The sequence below is a fragment of the Trachemys scripta genome, chromosome 1 (genome assembly GCF_013100865.1).
Source record: "Trachemys scripta elegans isolate TJP31775 chromosome 1, CAS_Tse_1.0, whole genome shotgun sequence".
Taxonomy (NCBI): domain Eukaryota; kingdom Metazoa; phylum Chordata; order Testudines; family Emydidae; genus Trachemys; species Trachemys scripta.
Window position 1 is genome coordinate 248,498,805 of NC_048298.1, and position 19,298 is coordinate 248,518,102.

Here is a 19,298-nt window from a genome sequence, read left to right on the forward strand (position 1 = left end):
CAGTTTTGTATGACCACATAATGAAAGGCCTTATTAAGTTACTGTTGGAACTCATTGTCTAAAGTCAAGTTGTGATTGGGCCTTTTGACATCGACATAAGTGTTTACATCTACCACAAAGGCAAGATCACGCATGTTATCACTAGATCATCTCACTAACATGAGAATCAACACTAAAACTGGAGAGCCCTGGTCTGTCCATATGGATCCAGTTGCAAGATGTAGACCATACAGTAAACATACATTCCCCTTGTCTCTGTAAAGTCCAATATATTTTATTCGACCAACTTCTGTTGGTGAAAGAGACAAGCATTAAGCCACACAGAGCTCACCTAGCTTGTCTCTCTAAAATCTGGGGCCAATATGGCTACACAATATTGCAAACATATCATTATGGAAATCAGGGAGGAATGGGGGAAATAAATCAAAGGCAAAATATAGTAACAGTATTCAGATAGGTCAGGGGCAGGGGATGAGGAAACGGCATACCTCCTTAAAAAAAACTTGCTGACACACCTCAACTTTTTGTCAACTTTTTCTGCCTTCTTTAATATTGTTTTCCTTTTTGCAAATCAGCAATGGTGAGAAATAAGAGTATGACCTGTCCACATGTGACCTCTCTGAATTTCAAGCACAGGATAGTAAAAACCCATTTTCCCTCGTATTTAAATTATTTTATAAAGTTGATCAGAATTTTCTGGCATTATTTTCATTATTACTGTTCTAAACTCCAGTATCCCTGACCCTCCCACTCTTGTTCTGCTAGTGTGCTCTGTGCACAGTTAAGCTGCTTTTAAAGTTTAACTTCCACTTAGGAGGCTAAACTGGGACCAGATAGCGAGACTCTTATTTTAAACTGAATACTACCTTACTCCACATATAGCCCTCGTTGATTTTAAATGGGATTACTCAAATAGTAAGATAATATTCAATGTGAGTAACAGTATCACAATCCAGCTCTTAGCATTAGTCATGCAACAGTGAGATCTGAAAAGCAACGGTCACCTCTGAAGCACTCTTCATAGGGGTGGCTGGACAGGAAGAAAAACAGTTTCTCTTTGAAAAGTAGCCACTTGAGAAGCAGTGGCTCCTGAATTTCAAAGAGAAGCTACAACGACCCTAAAATACCCTGGCTGCAGCACATTGTAGATTCCGGGACTACATTCATGTTTTACATCCACCACAAAAAGGCAGTCAGCTCCCAATGTATCTTTATTCAACCCACTGAATGTTTCTGCATCCCCAGAATCATTAATAAGTTGTGTTATACAATGCGAGCTTTAACATTTCATTAACTGCTGTAAAAAATAAGTAGTTGATATGTTAAGGAGGGTTAACTGTTGAAGGAAGAGAGCATTTAGCAGCACTCAGGTTGGCCAGATTTCCCATACCCTTTAGAGAATACATAAGCTAGCTCGATAAGTCAAGAGATTAATTTTCCTCTGCCAATCAAAAGTACAACCACTTTGGTGCATCATGTAAAGTTAATGAAATAAAGGCAGTGCAGCTGCTCCCAGTGAACTGGCTGTCATAAGCCAAATCTCATGAAAAATGGCACACAGTAAACTTCAGCTCTGCACCTCTCTTAAAACTCCTACTCCAGGTTAGGTATGGTCCTCTCCCATGGCATCCGCTATTCTTCAGGTCCCATGCCAGTGCACAACCTGTACTAGATTCCAGCCCTCGCTAGTTTCTTTATACCATTTCCGTGGGGTAGAGGGGCCACAACTGCCCAAATGATTTCTCCAGGGGCAGCAGCAGCTTAGGCACAACATACATAGGCCTGCCTTGCCCTCCTATGCAGTCCCGTTGTAGAGCTCTGAGGCTGCTCTAACTTACACCAGGAGCCACATCCCAGATCCACCCAAACTTCAAGAGGCATGAAGGTGGTATAAAGACACCTTTCTCCCATCTCCTCTTGGCACAGCACATTCTCTGGCCCCTTGACAGATTTTGCTCCTGCTTCCTCACATGTGGAGCCATAGCACTGATTGTTAAGGCTGTTGGCCCACAAACCAGAGAAGAGGGACATACAAGATAGATATGTTTTAATTTTTAAAATAAAAATAAGAACAAAAACCATACCAAAAGTGATGAAAGCTCTGCTGCTTGAGTTATTTAAAACTAGTCTACACTCATCTATTACAAGTATGGAGCAGAATCCTGTTTCAGGAGAAAGATGGGAGAAGAGGTATTTTTCTCTAATTTCTCTGATGCTCTGTTTAAAACAATATTAGCCCAGTATCTCCCAAGCTGCGTCAAAAAGGTTCTTGCAATTACTTTACATAACCAACTTCAAATTAAATTACATAAAAGGTCATTCTTTCCATAACAATCTCATTTGCATTTTGTCAGGAAAAAGTTTCCTACTAATACCAAAAAACATCATACCACGCACCCAACTGGTTTTGTGCCCACTCTCGTTATTTAATACTAACATAGTGATTTTCTGTTCAGGGTGAACAAAAATTAAATACAAAATTAATGAGATGGAAAGTATAATGCATAATTTAAATTTAGATTAATATAAATGGATGCTAACTTCGTGTTTGTTTTATAAAAAAAATTAATTGGGGGTTGGCTGGCATAAATGTCAGACTCCAACTCATCTGAGTCAGGAAGTTTGACATTACTGAGGACACTAATTCCTGAAAGACTCAAATTTGTCATTGAAGTGTGGCTGGGCTCTGCTTCTCCCCTGTGAACATGGTGAGTTGTAGGCCAATACTGGTGCCTGCAGGTGTGATTTTGAGTTATTCGGAATGCATATGGGAAAAGGGAGGAGAGCAGTATCTTTTGGGACTGGACAGACCCCTTTCTAAAATTGATGTTCAAATGGAAAAAAGAAGAATCCTCAGCCATTCTGAAGAGCAAGGGGGTCTCCTGAAAGGCCATAAAGTTCTAACCTAGATCCCATGGAGGAAAGAAAGCCACCTGGAATGCCTTAGGAGTGTAAAGGAAGTCTGTAGGGTTTGACTGTTTCCTAAAATGGAGATGAAGAAGCAGTGCTAATGGGTGGGAAGATGAGCAAAGTTTTGGGCATAGTCAATAGCAACTGTCCTACCTACTCTATCCTAAAAAGTGGTCAGACAGTGCATGGTTCCTCTTTTTCATTTAATAAAAGCAATCGCAAAGCATCACTCAAGTCTCTCACACTTCTAAAGAGCCCTTTAGCCCTTGCCTGTAGCATCCCAAATGCAATACATCTATGAGTGTTTCCATCAGACACTCAATGTGAGCAATATGCAACCCTCTTTCATCACCTTCATTACAGAAATTAGAGAGAGGAAGGAGAGGGAACTGTGTTAGGAATGCCCTTAAAACCACCATGCTATCCAATATGGGGTCCAAACCCCAAAACTAGGTACTACTGGGGTGGGAAAAGTGAAAGATCCCCTGCTCACTGTCTCATATGTTTTAGCATGACTTCTGCAACACCCCCAACATATGCCCCACTTCCTGTCTACATAGGAGCCCTCTCCTACATTATCAGTAGAGTAAGAGAGACCCTTTTCCACAACCAGGAAGTGTGCAACTTAAAGAAAATTCCCCCAACATTAGAAAAATACAATATTTAGGATTAGGGACAAAGCCACACTTTCGGCATAGCTGTTAGAGGACCTTGATAAGACGGAGGATGGTCCACTGGACAGGATGTTATATTGGCATTCAGGAAACTGTGGTTCAATTTCTCTTCTGGGACTTGAGTGACTTTAGTCTCTCTGTATCTCAGTTTCTCATCCGTATAATGTGACACCCCTACCTCACAGGAGTGCCACAATGCACTAAAGACTGTGATGTGCTCAGACACCATCGTGATGGAGACCATATAAATACCTCATCTAGTGCCAGGCCATTGCTAAACCCTGATGTTCTGTCTAGACTGAACAGTGTGAGGAGCAGCAAAGTAGTAGTATTCCCAGTTGGAGAATGCCTGACAAAGTTTAAATTGGCTTAGTAACTTTTTAAAGAAAATGCCTGAAACAAACTAACCAAGCATTTTTGTATTGGTGAAAATTAATTTAGATAGGGGGAAGAGACGTGTTTTAAAATAACTATAGAAACTATCATTTATGCAAAGATTTTAATTTAAAGTGGGCAATGTAGGTTAATACAAAAGTTGTCAAGATATATCTCATAATTTAAGGAGTTGTTAACTTCAGTTTATAATAAAACCTGTAGAAACTTGAGACTGAAAATAATTAAGTAAATAAGAACTGATTTATTTAGATTCTTACACATTTTACAGATAAAGAGAAGTTAAAATTTGTTTTTGGCTTGAACATCTCAGGAGCACAATCTCTCGTGAGCATTCAACCAAAGATCATCCATTCCATGAGGTGGAGAGATTGGAGACTGGAATGCAGGGACCTGCCCTGGTTTTCAGATAGATGATCCTTGACTAGGGCACAGTTATTGGAGATGTGATGGAAAACCAATGTAGATTCATGAACCAGTAGCGCCTTGGCCAGGCTAATGCCACTAGGATTAAAGTTGCTTTGTTTCTCTTCAGTTTCCTTAGTATCCTTGGAATTGGAGGAACAAGAGGGAATGCATATAGGAGATGATTGAACCAGGGGAGAAGAAAGGCATCTGCAATGGAACCCCAGCTGCCCCCAACCATGGAGCAAAATCTCTTCCACTAGTTGTTCAGGTTGGTAGCAAACAAGTCTATCTTTGGGGGCCCCCCCCCCCCCCCCCCCCACTGGTGAAAGATTTGGAGAATGTTCTTTCTGATTGACGACCCATGTTGGTCTATGAAATCCCTGCTAAGGGTGTCTGCAATTCACTCCTGGAATGTGGAATGCCTTGAGGAAGACATTGTTTTTTATACATAATTCCACAAATGGATTACTTCCTTGCATAGCTGAGATGATCTTGCACCTCTCTGCCTGTTCAAATAAAACATGGTACTGGCGGTGTCTGTAAGAACATGTATCACATGGTTGTTGACGGAAGACACAAATGTCTCGCAAGTCGAACAAATAGCTCTGCACTCCAGCACATTTATGTGGAGAGAGAACTCCTGGGATGACCAAAGAGCTTGTGCCCAAAGTTGACTGAGGTGGGTCCCCAACCCTTGGTAGACACATTTGTTACCAGGGTCATAGTGTTGATTATAACTTTGATCTGTCCAACTTTAGTTTCAGGCTCAGATGAGAGAACAGCTGCCTGATGACATGCATGCTGTTTTGGATTTGGGGGTTGCCTGATGTACTGTAAACTAGCCAATCATCCAGATAAGGAAATATCTGAACGCCTAAATATTATAGGTGGGCTGCCACCACTGAGATGCACTTGGTGAAGACCCTCGGAGCTGACGACAGCCCAAAAGGGAGCACCATGTGCCAGAACAGTTGTTGTCAGCTATGAATCAAAATAATTTCCTGTAGCCGAGAGGTATTGCCATATGTAAACATCCTGTAAATCTAAGGCACCAGGCCAATCTCTAATCCCCAAGGAAGAAGTGAGGGTGACCATCCTGAACTTTGCTTTCTTGATGATGAAGTTCAGCTTTCTTAGATCTAGGATGGGATGAAGGCCACCAGAAAACTTTGAGACCAGGAAATACCATGAACAGATGACTTTCCCTCTGTGCTGATAAGGGACCTCCCTCTGTCACTCCCAATTCCAGAAGAGACTGTACTTCTTGAAACAAAACGGTCTCATGAGAAGGGACCCTGAAAAGGGACTGGGGTGTGTGTGTGGAAGGGGAAACTCAGAAGAGGGAGATAAACTGGATAACATACAAGTACATAAAAGGTTATCACAAGGAGGGAGAGAAATTGTTCTTCTTAACCTCTGAAGATAGGACAAGAAGCAATGGGCTTAAATTGCAGCAAAGGCGGTTTAGGTTGGACATTAGGAAAAACTTCCTAACTGTCAGAGTGGTTCAGCACTCTGGACGAAGCCGACTGGCTACTTCAGGGAGGTCTAAACCTTCTTTTTATAAAGTCTTTTGACCACTACTGGAAAGAGGATCTATAATAAAGGTGAGATCTAAATTGCTTCCTCTTTGTCACTGACCTTACGGGTCTTGGTCTGTTCTGCGGGAGTCTAGATCCATCTGCTATGGAATGTATATGTGCATAATCACTAAATTAGACAGATAGGACAAAGGGTCCCAAAAATAAGAACTTGTGGGAAAAAAAAAAAAAATCAAACGGCCTGATAGGTTTAATTTCTCAATAAAAAAACCTACATTTGCAACAGATTATATAAATACAAAGAAAATATTTCCCCTCACTTTTATTACTTATGAATTTAATATTAACAACGATAAATGAGTCTGTATTTTCCATGATATCACAGGGCCCAATCTGATATGGTGTCTCTTGCAAGATGTTAGAGCCCTCAAATGCTCACTGACCACCCATATGTCAATAGGAGTTATGAGTGCTGAGCACCTCCTGTGATTGTGCCCCTATTCAGCAGGATGTTTATTATTGCATTTTCAGTATCAGATGATGTGAAATATGTTTTTCCTGACCATTATTTGACCTTTTTTTTATTTTCAATTTGTAGCCAAAGATGTCTTTCTGAAGCTCAAGGAAAATAATTCCAATTTTGCAACCTGTTATTAAAAATTCCAAAACATGTTGTAGATAATCATCTTGTTTAAAAATTGAAAGACTGATTAGAGAACAATTCACTCTAGAAGTAAACAGAAATTGTAATAATGAAGATAATCTTTCACACACACAAATATTTTAAGGGAGAACAAACCTTGAAAGCCATCAGGATACACATCGGGAAGAAATTTAGTGCTGACATCCCCCCGAACAAAGCGTGGATGGATTATCACTTCTCGCAGTAAAGCTATATTGTGAGTCACACCTATAAATAAAACATTGAGTCAAATCAGATGAATGTGTTAATCACAAGCAATACCAAGAAACAACAAACAAAACCGATTCAGGGGGCTGCTTTTTCCCCTCCAGCTGAATTCCAGTCAACCAATTTGGCAACCATGGCACTGAAAGAACCATTTTTTGAGGAGGGTGGTCCACGTAGCATTCAGACATTGGCTATTCCTGGACGATTCCGTTTAATTAAGACATAAACCTTTGCAATTCTCACCTCTCTGACAGACTCTGATCCAAAACCTAATGAAGTCAATAAGGGCAAAAAATGACCATAAGGTTTTTGCTTCAGTCCAACCAGATATAGGCAGGACCTAAAGAGAGCTCAGTGAAGTCCCATCAGAGTCTCAGTGCCATACCCACAAGCTCAGCATTTCCCATTAACCACACCCACCTTGCCATTCTTATGTTTTAGAGACATCCTATTGGGAAAGTTACATAGCAATGAAAACACTGGTCCATTAAAAGATTTTACCTCACACTCTCTATTCAGTTTGAAGCATTTATATAAGATTTTATAACGTTTTGTCATTTATAATTCATAAAGCTTATATATAGATCTTACAAAAAAATTAAGAGACTTCTCTGTGCTTCTTCATACTTGCACATCATCCTCTCTAGAATACAATCTTCATATCCTCTTACTCAACCTTGCCCAGCCAAATCTCTAATCAAGTTTTTTCACTCCCCTGTGCCTTTCCCCATCTGCATTACATGGCACTAATGGCCACAAAAGGTAAAATATTCATTCTTGGGTTTTGCATTTTCCCTTCTGCTTATCCTATTCTGTCTCTTTCTTCTCCCACCTTTTATTTTGTCTTTTTTCTCCATTTTACTGCTTTTTGGGGACATTGTGCCAGCAAAGAAGTGGAGCTTTTGATTGCTAGGAGACAGAGAAGGCCAGGATCCCTGGGTGAACTGAACTCCAACATTCCCCACTAAAAACTCTCCACACAATCCTGCTCTCTGTTGCTTCTGACAGTCTCCCACAACAATATAGCTCAGAAGCATGCAAGTTGTATTTTAATACAGTGCTCCCTCAAAACATTCTGCAATAAACCCCATGTACTGGAGGAGTATCTACCACAGAGAGAGTGAAAAACTGAGTAAACTATTCATTTATTTTCTCATTTAAGCAAAAATCTCTCATATCCACAACCTCTAGGAAAACAAACTTACATTCAACTCCACTTTGCTAGAAACATTTAAAATTTCTTTCACAAAACTATATTGACTATATAAATAGCACAACATGCTGTTAAGTCTATGTGATTTCATTGAAATGTCGGTGGAAGGTGAAGACTTTGTAGAGGTGCATGGAGGGGATGGAGGTAGCAAGAATAAAGCATCCTCCCTGGTGAAACTGCTTATATTTTCCATTCATGTAATTCAGCCATTTCTAAAGTTAAAAAGTTTTCTCTTCTGAGAGTCATCTCTGGAAAGGATAATTTAGGAGTACCCAGAGAGGAGGTAATCTCCATCAAAGATCACTATACTTACTCTTCCTTTAATTTAGGGAAGGACTTTTAACAAAAGGTTTCCAAGAGCCATCATGAGCATAACAAAGATCTGGCTAGAGAACAATGTCCCACAGTAAATAATGGCATTTCTTAGAAGTTTATAAAGTTATGTAATTATATGCATAACCCATATAATATTAACTGGGCTGGGCACTTTCATTAAGAGTTCTAACATTCAGAGGAAAGCTTCCTAGCTTTGTATTTTAGAGATTGTTACTTAACAGATACATTTTCAGGGATTAGTAGAAACTGCACATCAACCTTGACGACTGCTTAACTGATCTGTTAGCCATAATTAAAAATAATAAAATATGAAATCGCTGTACTATTTGCACCAGAATAGGTAAATATAGTCAAACTTCACAACTGCGGATCTAACGAACTATTTACATTCTCTTTTTTCTGAAATGGAGATACCGCCACAGCAATAGAGTGAATGTTTTTTTTAAATGCACTATTTTTTTTCCTTTTTCCTTCTCCAGCTTTAGAAACATGAATAACATTCTTGTTATCTTATGCATAACCCAGTTCACACACTTTTAAAAAACATTTTCCCCTTACAGTCTGGTGCCGGTGTGAATTTTCTAGCCCTCTGTGTGGCCGATACTGAAACCACTTTTAACACATGGAATCTGACTTTGGCCTCATGAAACAATCTTGTAGCTCTAAAGACTAGTTCATGAGCCATTAACCACCACCGTACATCTAGTTCAATTATGAGAATTTGACCATCTGATTAAAAGAAGAAGAGTTTCAAAGCCACCTGGGTGATTAGGTCATCCAAGCTCCTTGGATGTTTACATACATATAACATTCCATTCTTTATACCTCCAACAAACAATTTAGTAAAAACATAGAACTGTTACAGAATATAAATGAATGTAACTTGGGAATACATATAATCTATATTTTGGATACTACAGAGCAGAGCTACCCAAGCATAAGACTAACTATTGACTTTTCCCCTAATTTTCCCACTTGACTAGAAACTGCAGTAAGTTAAAATATGAAAGATTTTCAAGAGCAGCTTCAGAATCATAATTAAAAACACAGAGTAGCCCTTCTGTGTTCTCTGACTTTGATTGAATGCAAAATGTAATATGTTACAATATGAAACCATATCATCTCATGTTTTTCTTTCCTAAACCGCTATAAGATCCCTGTTGAGATGATGGCTGATGACAGATGACAGAGATCTTGGTGTCTCAATTGATTGCCCCAAAAGACCTGAAATCAAAAACTACCATGAGTATCTTAATTCATTCCAAACCATGTGTGACAGGAAAAAAAAAATCAAGAGGCTTCTGCAATGTTTTCAGTTCTAAAAGTCCTCTATAAGTTCAATAAAAGCAGGCAAGCCTAGGTGTTTCAGAAGCACTGTAAGAAGTGTGTTCTACATATGTAAATTAGCATTTTAATATGCAATAGTTTCCTTTCAAAGTACCATGAAAGACTGTCTATCTGTTCCCAAGATCACTTGTTTAAACAATGAATGGATGGTTGATCTACTCCTTACAAGTAAGTTTGCAGCTTCAATGATGTTCCTAATCACAGACTGAAAAAATAATAATGTGCCATCCTAAGTCTTCAGAAGTCTAGAAGTTTTAGATTTGCAATTTAGCATGACCTCTGTCAAAGTTCATAAGGTCTCCATCTGTGTGTGAATAACTGCCACGCTACAGAAACGTGGACCCCTAGAACAGCTTGCTCCTGACTACCTGCTGCTTCCCAAACACTGGCCAGACATTAGCCCCCACTCTCACAGGATCAAACAGAGGCCAACAGGCACAGCTTATTTCATGCAAAGTTAGAAACTAAACTGAACTATATTATATCCATTCTGCAACTGACTAATTCTGCCATCAGTCCAGGACTTAAAGGTAAAATAATTTAAAAAAAAAAAAATCATATTTTGTAATCTGGAAAACCATGAGATAAAAATCACGAAAATTTAGTTTCATTTTGTTTCCTTCATAAAACAACCTTTTATTTCTCTACCTCTCATTCACATTGTAAAGAGAGTTGCCAGTATACATAAGGATCACAATCACAGCTTTGTCGTTTCTCCTCTCTGACCTCTTGTCTACACTGCAATAAAACACCCGTGGCTGGGTCACATCAGCTGACTCAAGTCTTGCAATGCTTGGGCTGCAGGGCTATAAAACTGCAATGTAGACATTCAGGTTCAGACTGGAGCCAAGGTTCTGGGACCCTCCCCCTTGTGGGGTCTCAGAGCCCAGGGTCCAGCCCAAGCAACTACACTGCAATTTTATACCTCTGCAACCTGAGCCCCACGAGCCAAATTCAGCTGACCTGGGCCAACTGTGGGTGTTTTAGTGAAGTGTAGACATGCACTGTGAGGTAAAATACAGTAGAGTTTAGTAGTAGTTTCCAACAAGTAGATTTTTCTTCTTTCTTTTTCCTTCTTTCCATCATATTGTCCACTGTAAAGTATTAATGAAACGAAGGATCTTCTTAAGATGTACTTTTAATTCTTTATCTATTATTATCTATCTATTAATTTTGAGACAATATTCCTCAACAGCAGCCTCATAAAAGCATGAGGATTCTTTGGGTCAATGCCCTAGCTTTTAATTTAAGGAGACCTAACACTATATATAACATCACTTGGGTCCAATTAATTTTGTGATCTGAACCAACTTCCTAGTGAATACCTGTGCACATTGCAAAACCAAAACAATTTGACATAGTTTGATTAGTAATCTTGGTATCCTTGTTTAGGAACAGAAGGCCCAAAATCCACTGTCAGAGTTATATGATGAAATCTGCATATTGCCTACCTATCTGCACTGTACCTGGTCCAGCTCCATGCTATCTGGAATATACTCATGGAACAAAACCACAAATACCAGTAAATTCACCCCTTTTTTAATTAATTAAAAAAAAAAAAAAACTACAGCCAAGCTCGTGTCATCCTTCTCCAATACCATCATCAAAGTGATGAAGTGATAAAAATAATTTTGTACAAAGCTAAATTACCCAGAAGGGATGCGGCTGGGATGATATACAAATTACAGTATTTAGTCACTAAAAAGCAAAATAAACTTGGTTTTGTGCCTTAGCATTCCATGAGCAACATTTTCACAATAAATATTTACTGACACTAAACATATTCAGTGTTGATTAGCCCTTTTACAGTATTAAGCTTCTGTCAGCTTGACATTCACAAACATAAATCTGCATTTATCCATGTAAACTTAATTGGAGCCCTACATGCCTCTCTGCAGATAAACAATTCAATATATTTAACTTGCTGAGAATTTTAATTGTGTTAAGTGGAATGGAAAGAACTTTATTTGCATACTTATTGATTGCTAAAACATAACATTCATTTTATGCAAAGTTTGAATTGACTGAAGATAATTTAGCAATGCTAGTCTGAAAAAAAAATACTCTAGTACTGTACTTTACAAGTTATTACATTAAGTAGGTATTCCATTTCATTTCATTAGGACCTCAAAAAAAACTAACTAAATAAATTCAAGTACTACACTGAGTTACAATTCCAGACGATGATCATCGCAGCAGTTGAGATATGTCTGCAGGTTTTGCATCTGTTGTTATGGCAGGGCCTGGGCCTGCTTTGGGTTGGTGGTCCTGGTCTATGGGGAATGTCCTTCTGATGATGCACTTGGAGTGACTGTGGGGAGTGGGGGTTGTCTGAAGGCCAAAAGAGTGTGTTTGGGAAAAATCTTTCCAGATGTTGACCCCATCACATATGGATTCCAGTGTGGAATGCAGGTGACAACTAGGGGTGTGTGATGCAAAGTAGATTAGTTTCTTTATTGAAATAGGTTCTCACAGGGCATTTGGGTGGCCCGTTGCATGATGCGATCTGCTTCTCTGGTGGAATGTCCTTGTTTGGTGAAGGCAGTTTTAAATCTGTTAAGATGTGTATCCCAGACTTTCTCCTCAGAATATATTCTGTGGTATCTGAGGACTTGGCTATAGATAACAGATTCCTTGGTGTGTCTGGGGTGGTGTAGAAGTCTCGGCCAAGGTTCAGCCCTCAGCGGGGCTGTGGGGTATCCCACCGCCTCACTCTGGTCCGCCGTCAGTCCTGGTCCGGCAGTAGTGTGGGACAGCAAACACACGGTTAGGGGCTCAGGCCCTTAAGCAGGGGCTGAGCCAATAGTTCAGGAACCCAGGCCCTTAAGCAGGGGCTGAGTCAATGAGCGAGAGGTCCCAGCCTCTCTAGGCCAGGGAAAGAGGGGAGTCTGCCACCCAAGGAGTGGGTGGCAGGGGGGACGCAGGCCCTCCCACTCCACTGCTTCCCAGCCCGGGGCCCTAGCAGCGGCGGAAACTCACTGCTGTCAGTGGGGATCCTGGCTGCAACACACTGACATAGGATCTGGCAGAGTTGCAGCCAGACAGGGGTCGGCTGCCCCCAGGCTACTTCCACACTCCCCCTCGTAGGGTACCTAGGCCGTACTAGTGTCCTCGTGGTCTCCACCAGCATCGGTTCCTCCGGGTAGGTAGCAAAGGGTAGGTTTGGCTCCTCCTTCGGATAGCTGGAAAGGGGCAGGCTCGGCTCCTCCTCGGGGTAGCTGGAAAGGGGAAGGCTCGGCCAGTCCTCCTCGGGGTAACAGGCGAGGGGTAGGCTTGGCTGGCCTGGTGAGTCCTCAGGCCGGTTGCGGCCTGCTGCAATCTCCCAAGCGGGAGCTCGGCCACAGATGTCTGCTCTCTCTGGTGACTTGTTCTCCACTGAGCTCTGCAGGCGGGCTTTTATACTTCCGGGTCGGCGCCGTGACCTCTGAGGGGCGGGCGCTGGACCCAGTGGCTCCGCCCATGTTGGTGTTAGGGGAGGTTCGGCTCTCAGCGGGGCTGTGGGGTATCTCACCGCCTTGCTACAGGTGGTTACTGGATCTTTGAAGGAAAATGTGATTATCCATGGGTTTCTTGTACATTGTTGTCTGTAGGGTTCTCATTGTGGTGTCCGGGGAGTTGATGCTGGTATGGGAGTGTTCTAGAGAGAGTTTGATGGATGGCTGGTAGCTGTTGAAGATGTGGTGGAAGCCTATGAGGCAGTTTAGGTCATTGTCAAGAGGATGAAAATATCAATGCATCTCAGATATATCTTTGGTTTCGTGGTGTATTTGTCCAGAAATTCTTCATCAAGGACTCTTCGGCCAATGAAGAGGTTGGCTTTCCGGGGAGCATTCCTAGTACTCCTTGCTGTTCTCATGATTTGGACAAAGTGTGTTGTTGAACGTAAAATTGTTATGAGTGAAGATGGAATGGATAAGATTGGCAATATGTTTGAGATGGATATCGGAGCATTGTCCATTGTCTTGTAGATATGCGAGACAGGCATATACATAAATATCCCCCACATTGTGAGGGATATTTGTGTATAGGGAGGCGAAATCCATGGTTGCCGTGATGGTGTTCTGAGGGAGGTTGTTAAGGTTGCAGAGTCTGTGGAGGAAGACGGCTGTGTCCTGGGAGGAAGCTGACCCTTTGTGTAGTGAGTGGTTTGATGATGGTTTCTGTGAGTTCTGATATTCCTTCAGTAAGAGTGCCATGGTCAGATATGCTGGATCTGCCTCTGTTCCCTTCTTTGTGTATCTTGGGAATCCTGTAGAAGGTTTGGGGGGGGAGGGTGATGTTGTAGAGTTTCTCTTGGAGTTGCTTGCGGAAGGATTTGATGATATCCTTAAATTCCTGGGTGAACTGTGGTATGGGGTTTTCTTTGAGTTCTTTATAGTAGATGGCGTCGAAGAGTTGGCAGTTGGCTTGACGTAGTCATCACTGTTGAGAACTATAATGGCACCACTTTTGTCTTCTGGTTTGATCACTATCTGGTAGTTAGATTTCAGGGACTATATAGCTGTTTTCTCAGCCACAGAGAGATTGTGTTGGATGTGATGTTTGTTAAGGATTTCACAATCTTTCTTTTTCCTGAAACACTCGGAGTAATGATCAAGTGTGTGGTTTCATCCACGAGCTGTCCATCATAGGATTCTTTATTCTTATGACGGTTGGAGGGGAGGTGGTAGGTGTGGTTGGTATCATCATTGTTGTGAAAGAATTCTTTGAGGCAGAGTCGGCGAAAGAATTCTTCTAGTTCTCTACAAGTTAGTATGGTATCAGATTCTCTGATGGGGTAGAAGTTAATCCCTTGGAGAGAATAGATAATTCTGCTCCAGTTAGGGGTAGTCTTGATAAATAGACAAGGTTGGGGTGTTGTATAGTGTCCATGTGGTGGGTCCAGGTGCAACGGTTTATCCTGGAGCAGAATTATGTGACAATTTCTTGTTTGAGGTGGTCCTTTCTGGAGTATATGAGGGGCAGGAGATAGTTACTCAATTTTTCTGAAGTCCTTCTGCAGAGTTGTTCGGCATACTTGGAATTGTATGTAGTAGTTAGAGGGTTACAGATGGTGAATCCTCTAGGATATTTTCTTTCTTGCGTTTTCTAAGAAAGTAGATGTCGCTGTTTAGTTTTGCTTACTTTTTCTTCATATTGTGCAGTTTCCATTTCAGAAAGCAAAATTCAATATCTTCCATTGTTGTTTGTGGTGCTGTTGTAGCCATATTAATCCCAGGATATTAGAGAGACAAGGTAGGTGAGGCAATGTCTTTTATTAGACTATTATTGGTGAAAAAGAAAACTTTCGAGCTACACAGATCTCTTCTTCAGGTCTGGAAAAGGTACTCAAGCCTGGTGTACACTAGGAAATTGGATTGGTATAACTTTGTTGCTCAGGGGTGTGAAAAATCCTCATCCTTGAGCAACGGAGTTAAACTGATCTAATCGCCAGAATTCTACCATAGACCTAGCCACCATCTCTCAGGAAGGTGGATTTTCCTATGCCAATGGGAGGACCTCTCCCATCAGCATGGGGAGTGTCTTCACTGAAGCTCTACAGCAGTGCAGACAAGCCCTCAGAGTGTCACAGCTAAATACCAAGTAAAACAGATTACACTGCTCTACAGCCAAAATGCTTCTGAAATAAATGTAGTCAAACTTTACTAATTCTGGGTCACTGAGAACGAAAATGATACTTAAAATTGTTGATAGGCTCTAGTTTTCAAGATATGCTATTGGGTCAGTATATATGACCCTTCACTTGGGAATGGCGGAGGATAAGTGAGTTATAAAGGGAAGGGATCTCAATTTAAACCAGAAATGACTAAAATACATCTTTGACTGGATCTATGAATAAATCTATGACTGGGTTTGGACAGTACTTGCTTTTTAGGCAAAACAATGAATGATGCAATGTGAAGCTGGTATTGCGTCATACATGATATGAATTGCATCATGTTATTCCTAGAAGTCATGGATGATGCAATCATAACGAAGCTTACATCACTCTGCTGAACAAATTGCCCTATATCAGCTCTAGAAATCATACAGTGTCGTGCTCTCTTATTTGTCAGTGTTTGATTTTGCAAAGGGACATATTTCTGTTTAGCCAAAGTGAGCAGAGATGCCTTGTACTTGTGTGAACAGTGCAGATAACTTCTGCTATGTGGTGAAGTGACTTTTGCATCACAAAAGCGCAGTATAACCACTATGGTTAAGAAAGCCTATCACCTTTATTTTGGCTGCAAATTTGGAGATCAGGACAAGAGGTGGGCCCCACACATATGCTGCAACACTTGTGCAACAAATCTTCGCCAGTGGTTGAACAGGAAAAGGAAATCTATGCCTTTTGCAGTGCCAATGATTTGGAGAGAGCCAACAGATCATACCAGCAATTGTTACTTCTGAATGGTGCCTCCAGTTGGGAAAGGTGTGTCACACAAGAAAAAGTGGACTGTGCATTATCCAAACATTCCATCAGCTATACGCCCAGTACCCCACGGAGAAGGACTGCCGGTTCCTGATGCACCAGAATCATTCTCACTTGAGTCAGACGAGGAAGAGGATGAAACTTCTGGTCTTGAACCATCAATGTCACAGGACCCACATTTTCTCCCATCCTCCTCCTCTGAACCACACCTCATAACACAAGGTGAACTGAATGACCTTGTCAGGGATTTGGAACTCCCAAGAGTAAGGCAGAGCTGTTGGCTCCAGACTACAGCAGTGGAATCTCCCGGCAGGTGATGTTCATTGATTCATCGAAGACAAGTCTTAAAGCTGTTTTACTGCATAATGGCAATGTTTTGCCATCAATTCCAGTTGGTCATGCAGTCCATATGAAGGAAACCTATGACAACAAGAAACAACTTTTGAGGTGCATAAACTATGACCAACATCAGTGGCAGCTTTGTTGTTGCTCTCTTGCTTGGTCTGCAGACTGGATACACAAAGTACTGCTGTTTTCTCTGCAAATGGATAGTCGTGCAAGAGATTCCCACTACATCAAGAAAGATTGGCCACTCCGACAGTCATTGGAGCCTGGGAGGAAAAGTGTTCAGCATCCACCACTTGTTGAATCAAGGAAGACTTTGTTACCACCCTTACACATCAAGCTGGGTCTGATGAAGAACTTTGTCAAGGCCATTGACAAAACACAAGCAGCTTTCAAGTACCTCCGTGGAAAATTTCCAAGGTTAAGTGAAGCTAAGATAAAGGAAGGTGTCTTTGTTGGTCCTCAGATTTGTGAACTTCTTCGAGATGATGCATTTGACCATGCACTGCGTGGCAAGGAAAAGACGGCATGGAAAGCCTTCCAGTTAGTGGCAATAAATGTTCTCGGAAACAACAAGGCAGACAACTACAGGTTGTTGGTGGAAAACCTCCTCAAGGCATACAAAAGCCTTGGTTGCAACATGTCACTAAAGATACATTTTTTGCACTCTCATCTAGATTTTTTTCCACCGAACTGAGGAGCAGTGAGCGACGAGCACAGCGAGTGATTTCACCAGGACATTGCAACAATGGAGAAACGCTATCAGGGCAAATGGAGCGCATCAATGCTTGCAGACTATTGCTGGACAGTGACAAGAGATGCTCCATTTAATGAATACAAGAGACAAGCTAAGAAGCGCTGAGTAGATACTGAATAGGACTAAACTATGTACATAATAGCTTTTTGCCTTTTGTTTCATAATACATTTTATTTATATAACCCTTTTGCTGATTTTTAAAGTGTTACATAAACAGGACAGATGAAATATTATCATGTAAAACAACCATAAACACATGAAAAGACCTAGGTTTACAATTTATGATTAAAACTCTACTATCTACACAATATACATAGACATAAAATGTAAAAACTTCAATATCTTAGAAACAGTAGCCAATCAGTTGTTTTAATGGTCATATTTGAATTCAGCACATCAAAATACATAATAAATAGCACATTTTATCTCTGAAGCAGACGACTTCTCAAAAATTGTAGACCAGTGTTATTTATCGTAAGTAGTTAACACATATTCTATGAGACCATCCAAAGTGAAGTGGCCCATTCACATCTCTGCAGTCACAGGACAAACAAACAAAAAATTTTAAAAAAGAGGGATTAGTGAGTTACAGGTTTTTGTAATAAACCATTAATCCAGTGTCTTTATTAAAACCATGATTTTCAGTGTCCAGCAAAGTTATGAATTTAAGTTCCCAGGCTTGTCTTTTGAAGGTGTTCTGCAAGTTTCCTTTGAGGATGACAACTAAGAGATCAGATGTGGAGTGATTGTTTTGTAAAGAGTGTTCATTCGTTATTCTCTGAGTTCATTCTGCTTCAATACAGAAAAAAAAGCCCTCCAACAGCACACCCCTAGTTGTCACCTACCACCCCACACTGGAACCCATACAGGGTAACATTAAACAATAAGAACATAAGAATGGCGATACTGGGTCAGACCAATGGTCCACCTAGCCCACTATCTTGTGTTCTGACAGTGGCCAGTGCCAGATGCGTCCAGTCCAAGCTTCTGGCAGTTGGAGTTTTAGGGACACCCAAAGCATGGGGCTGCATCCCTGACCATTTTGGTTAACTGCCATTGATGGACCTATCCTCCGTGAACTTATCTAATCCTTTTTTGAATCCAGTTATACTTTTTGCCTTCATAAAATCCCCTGGCAATGTGTTCCATAGGCAGACTGTGAGTTGTGTGAAGTATTCCTTGTGTTTGTTTTAAACTTGTTGCCAATTTTCATTGGGTGACCCCTGGTTCTTTTGTTATGTGAAAGGGTAAACAACACTTTCTTATTCACTTTCTCCACACCATTCATGATTTTATAGACCTCTAATATGTCCACACTTAGCTGTCTCTTTTCTAAGATGAGCATTCCCCATCTTCTAAATCTCTCCTCAGGTGGAAGGTGTTCCATACCCTAATCATTTTTGTTGCCCTTCTCTGTACTTTTCCAAATTCGATCTTTTCTGAGATGGGGTAACCAGAAGTTCACGCAGCATTCAAGGTGTAGGACTACCATGGTTTTATATAATGGCATTATGATATTTTCTATCTTATTTTCTATCCCTTTCCTAATGATTTCTAACATTAGCAGCTTTTTTTTTTTTAAAACTCCTGATGCACACTGAGCAGATGTTTTCAGAAAACTATCAAGATCTCTTTTTTGAACAGCGAAAGCTAATTTAAACCCCATCATTTTGTATGTTTAGTTGGGATTATGTTTCCCAATGTGCATTACTTTGCATTTATCAACATTGAATTTCATCTCCCATTTACTTGCCCAGCCACCAAGTTTACTGGAGATCCCTTTAATTCTTCGCAGTCAGCTGTAGACTTAACTATCTTGAGTAATTTTGTATTGTCTGCAAACTTTGCCACCTTTCCAGTTCCATGGGTCCTACACATGCCTACCACAACATGTGGCATTCCTCATACAGTGCACCAAATGCCCCAAATAAAAACTATGTAGGTGAAACCAGATAATCACTATGCTCTTGAATGAATTCACACAGAAAAATGATTTAAAAAAAAAAATCATATTACCCTTGGGCAAGAGAAAGTTACTTACTTGTAATTGGA

General features: G+C 40.7%; 1 protein-coding gene across 1 annotated transcript in view; it reads right to left on the minus strand.

The window, feature by feature from the left end:
- Positions 1 to 19,298, minus strand: part of PCCA (propionyl-CoA carboxylase subunit alpha) — a 384,189-nt gene that overhangs the window by 157,093 nt on the left and 207,798 nt on the right. Inside the window, exon 17 of the mRNA XM_034758211.1 lies at positions 6,726 to 6,836. Coding sequence (XP_034614102.1) covers positions 6,726 to 6,836 — 111 coding nt within the window. The remainder of the gene's footprint in view (positions 1 to 6,725; positions 6,837 to 19,298) is intronic.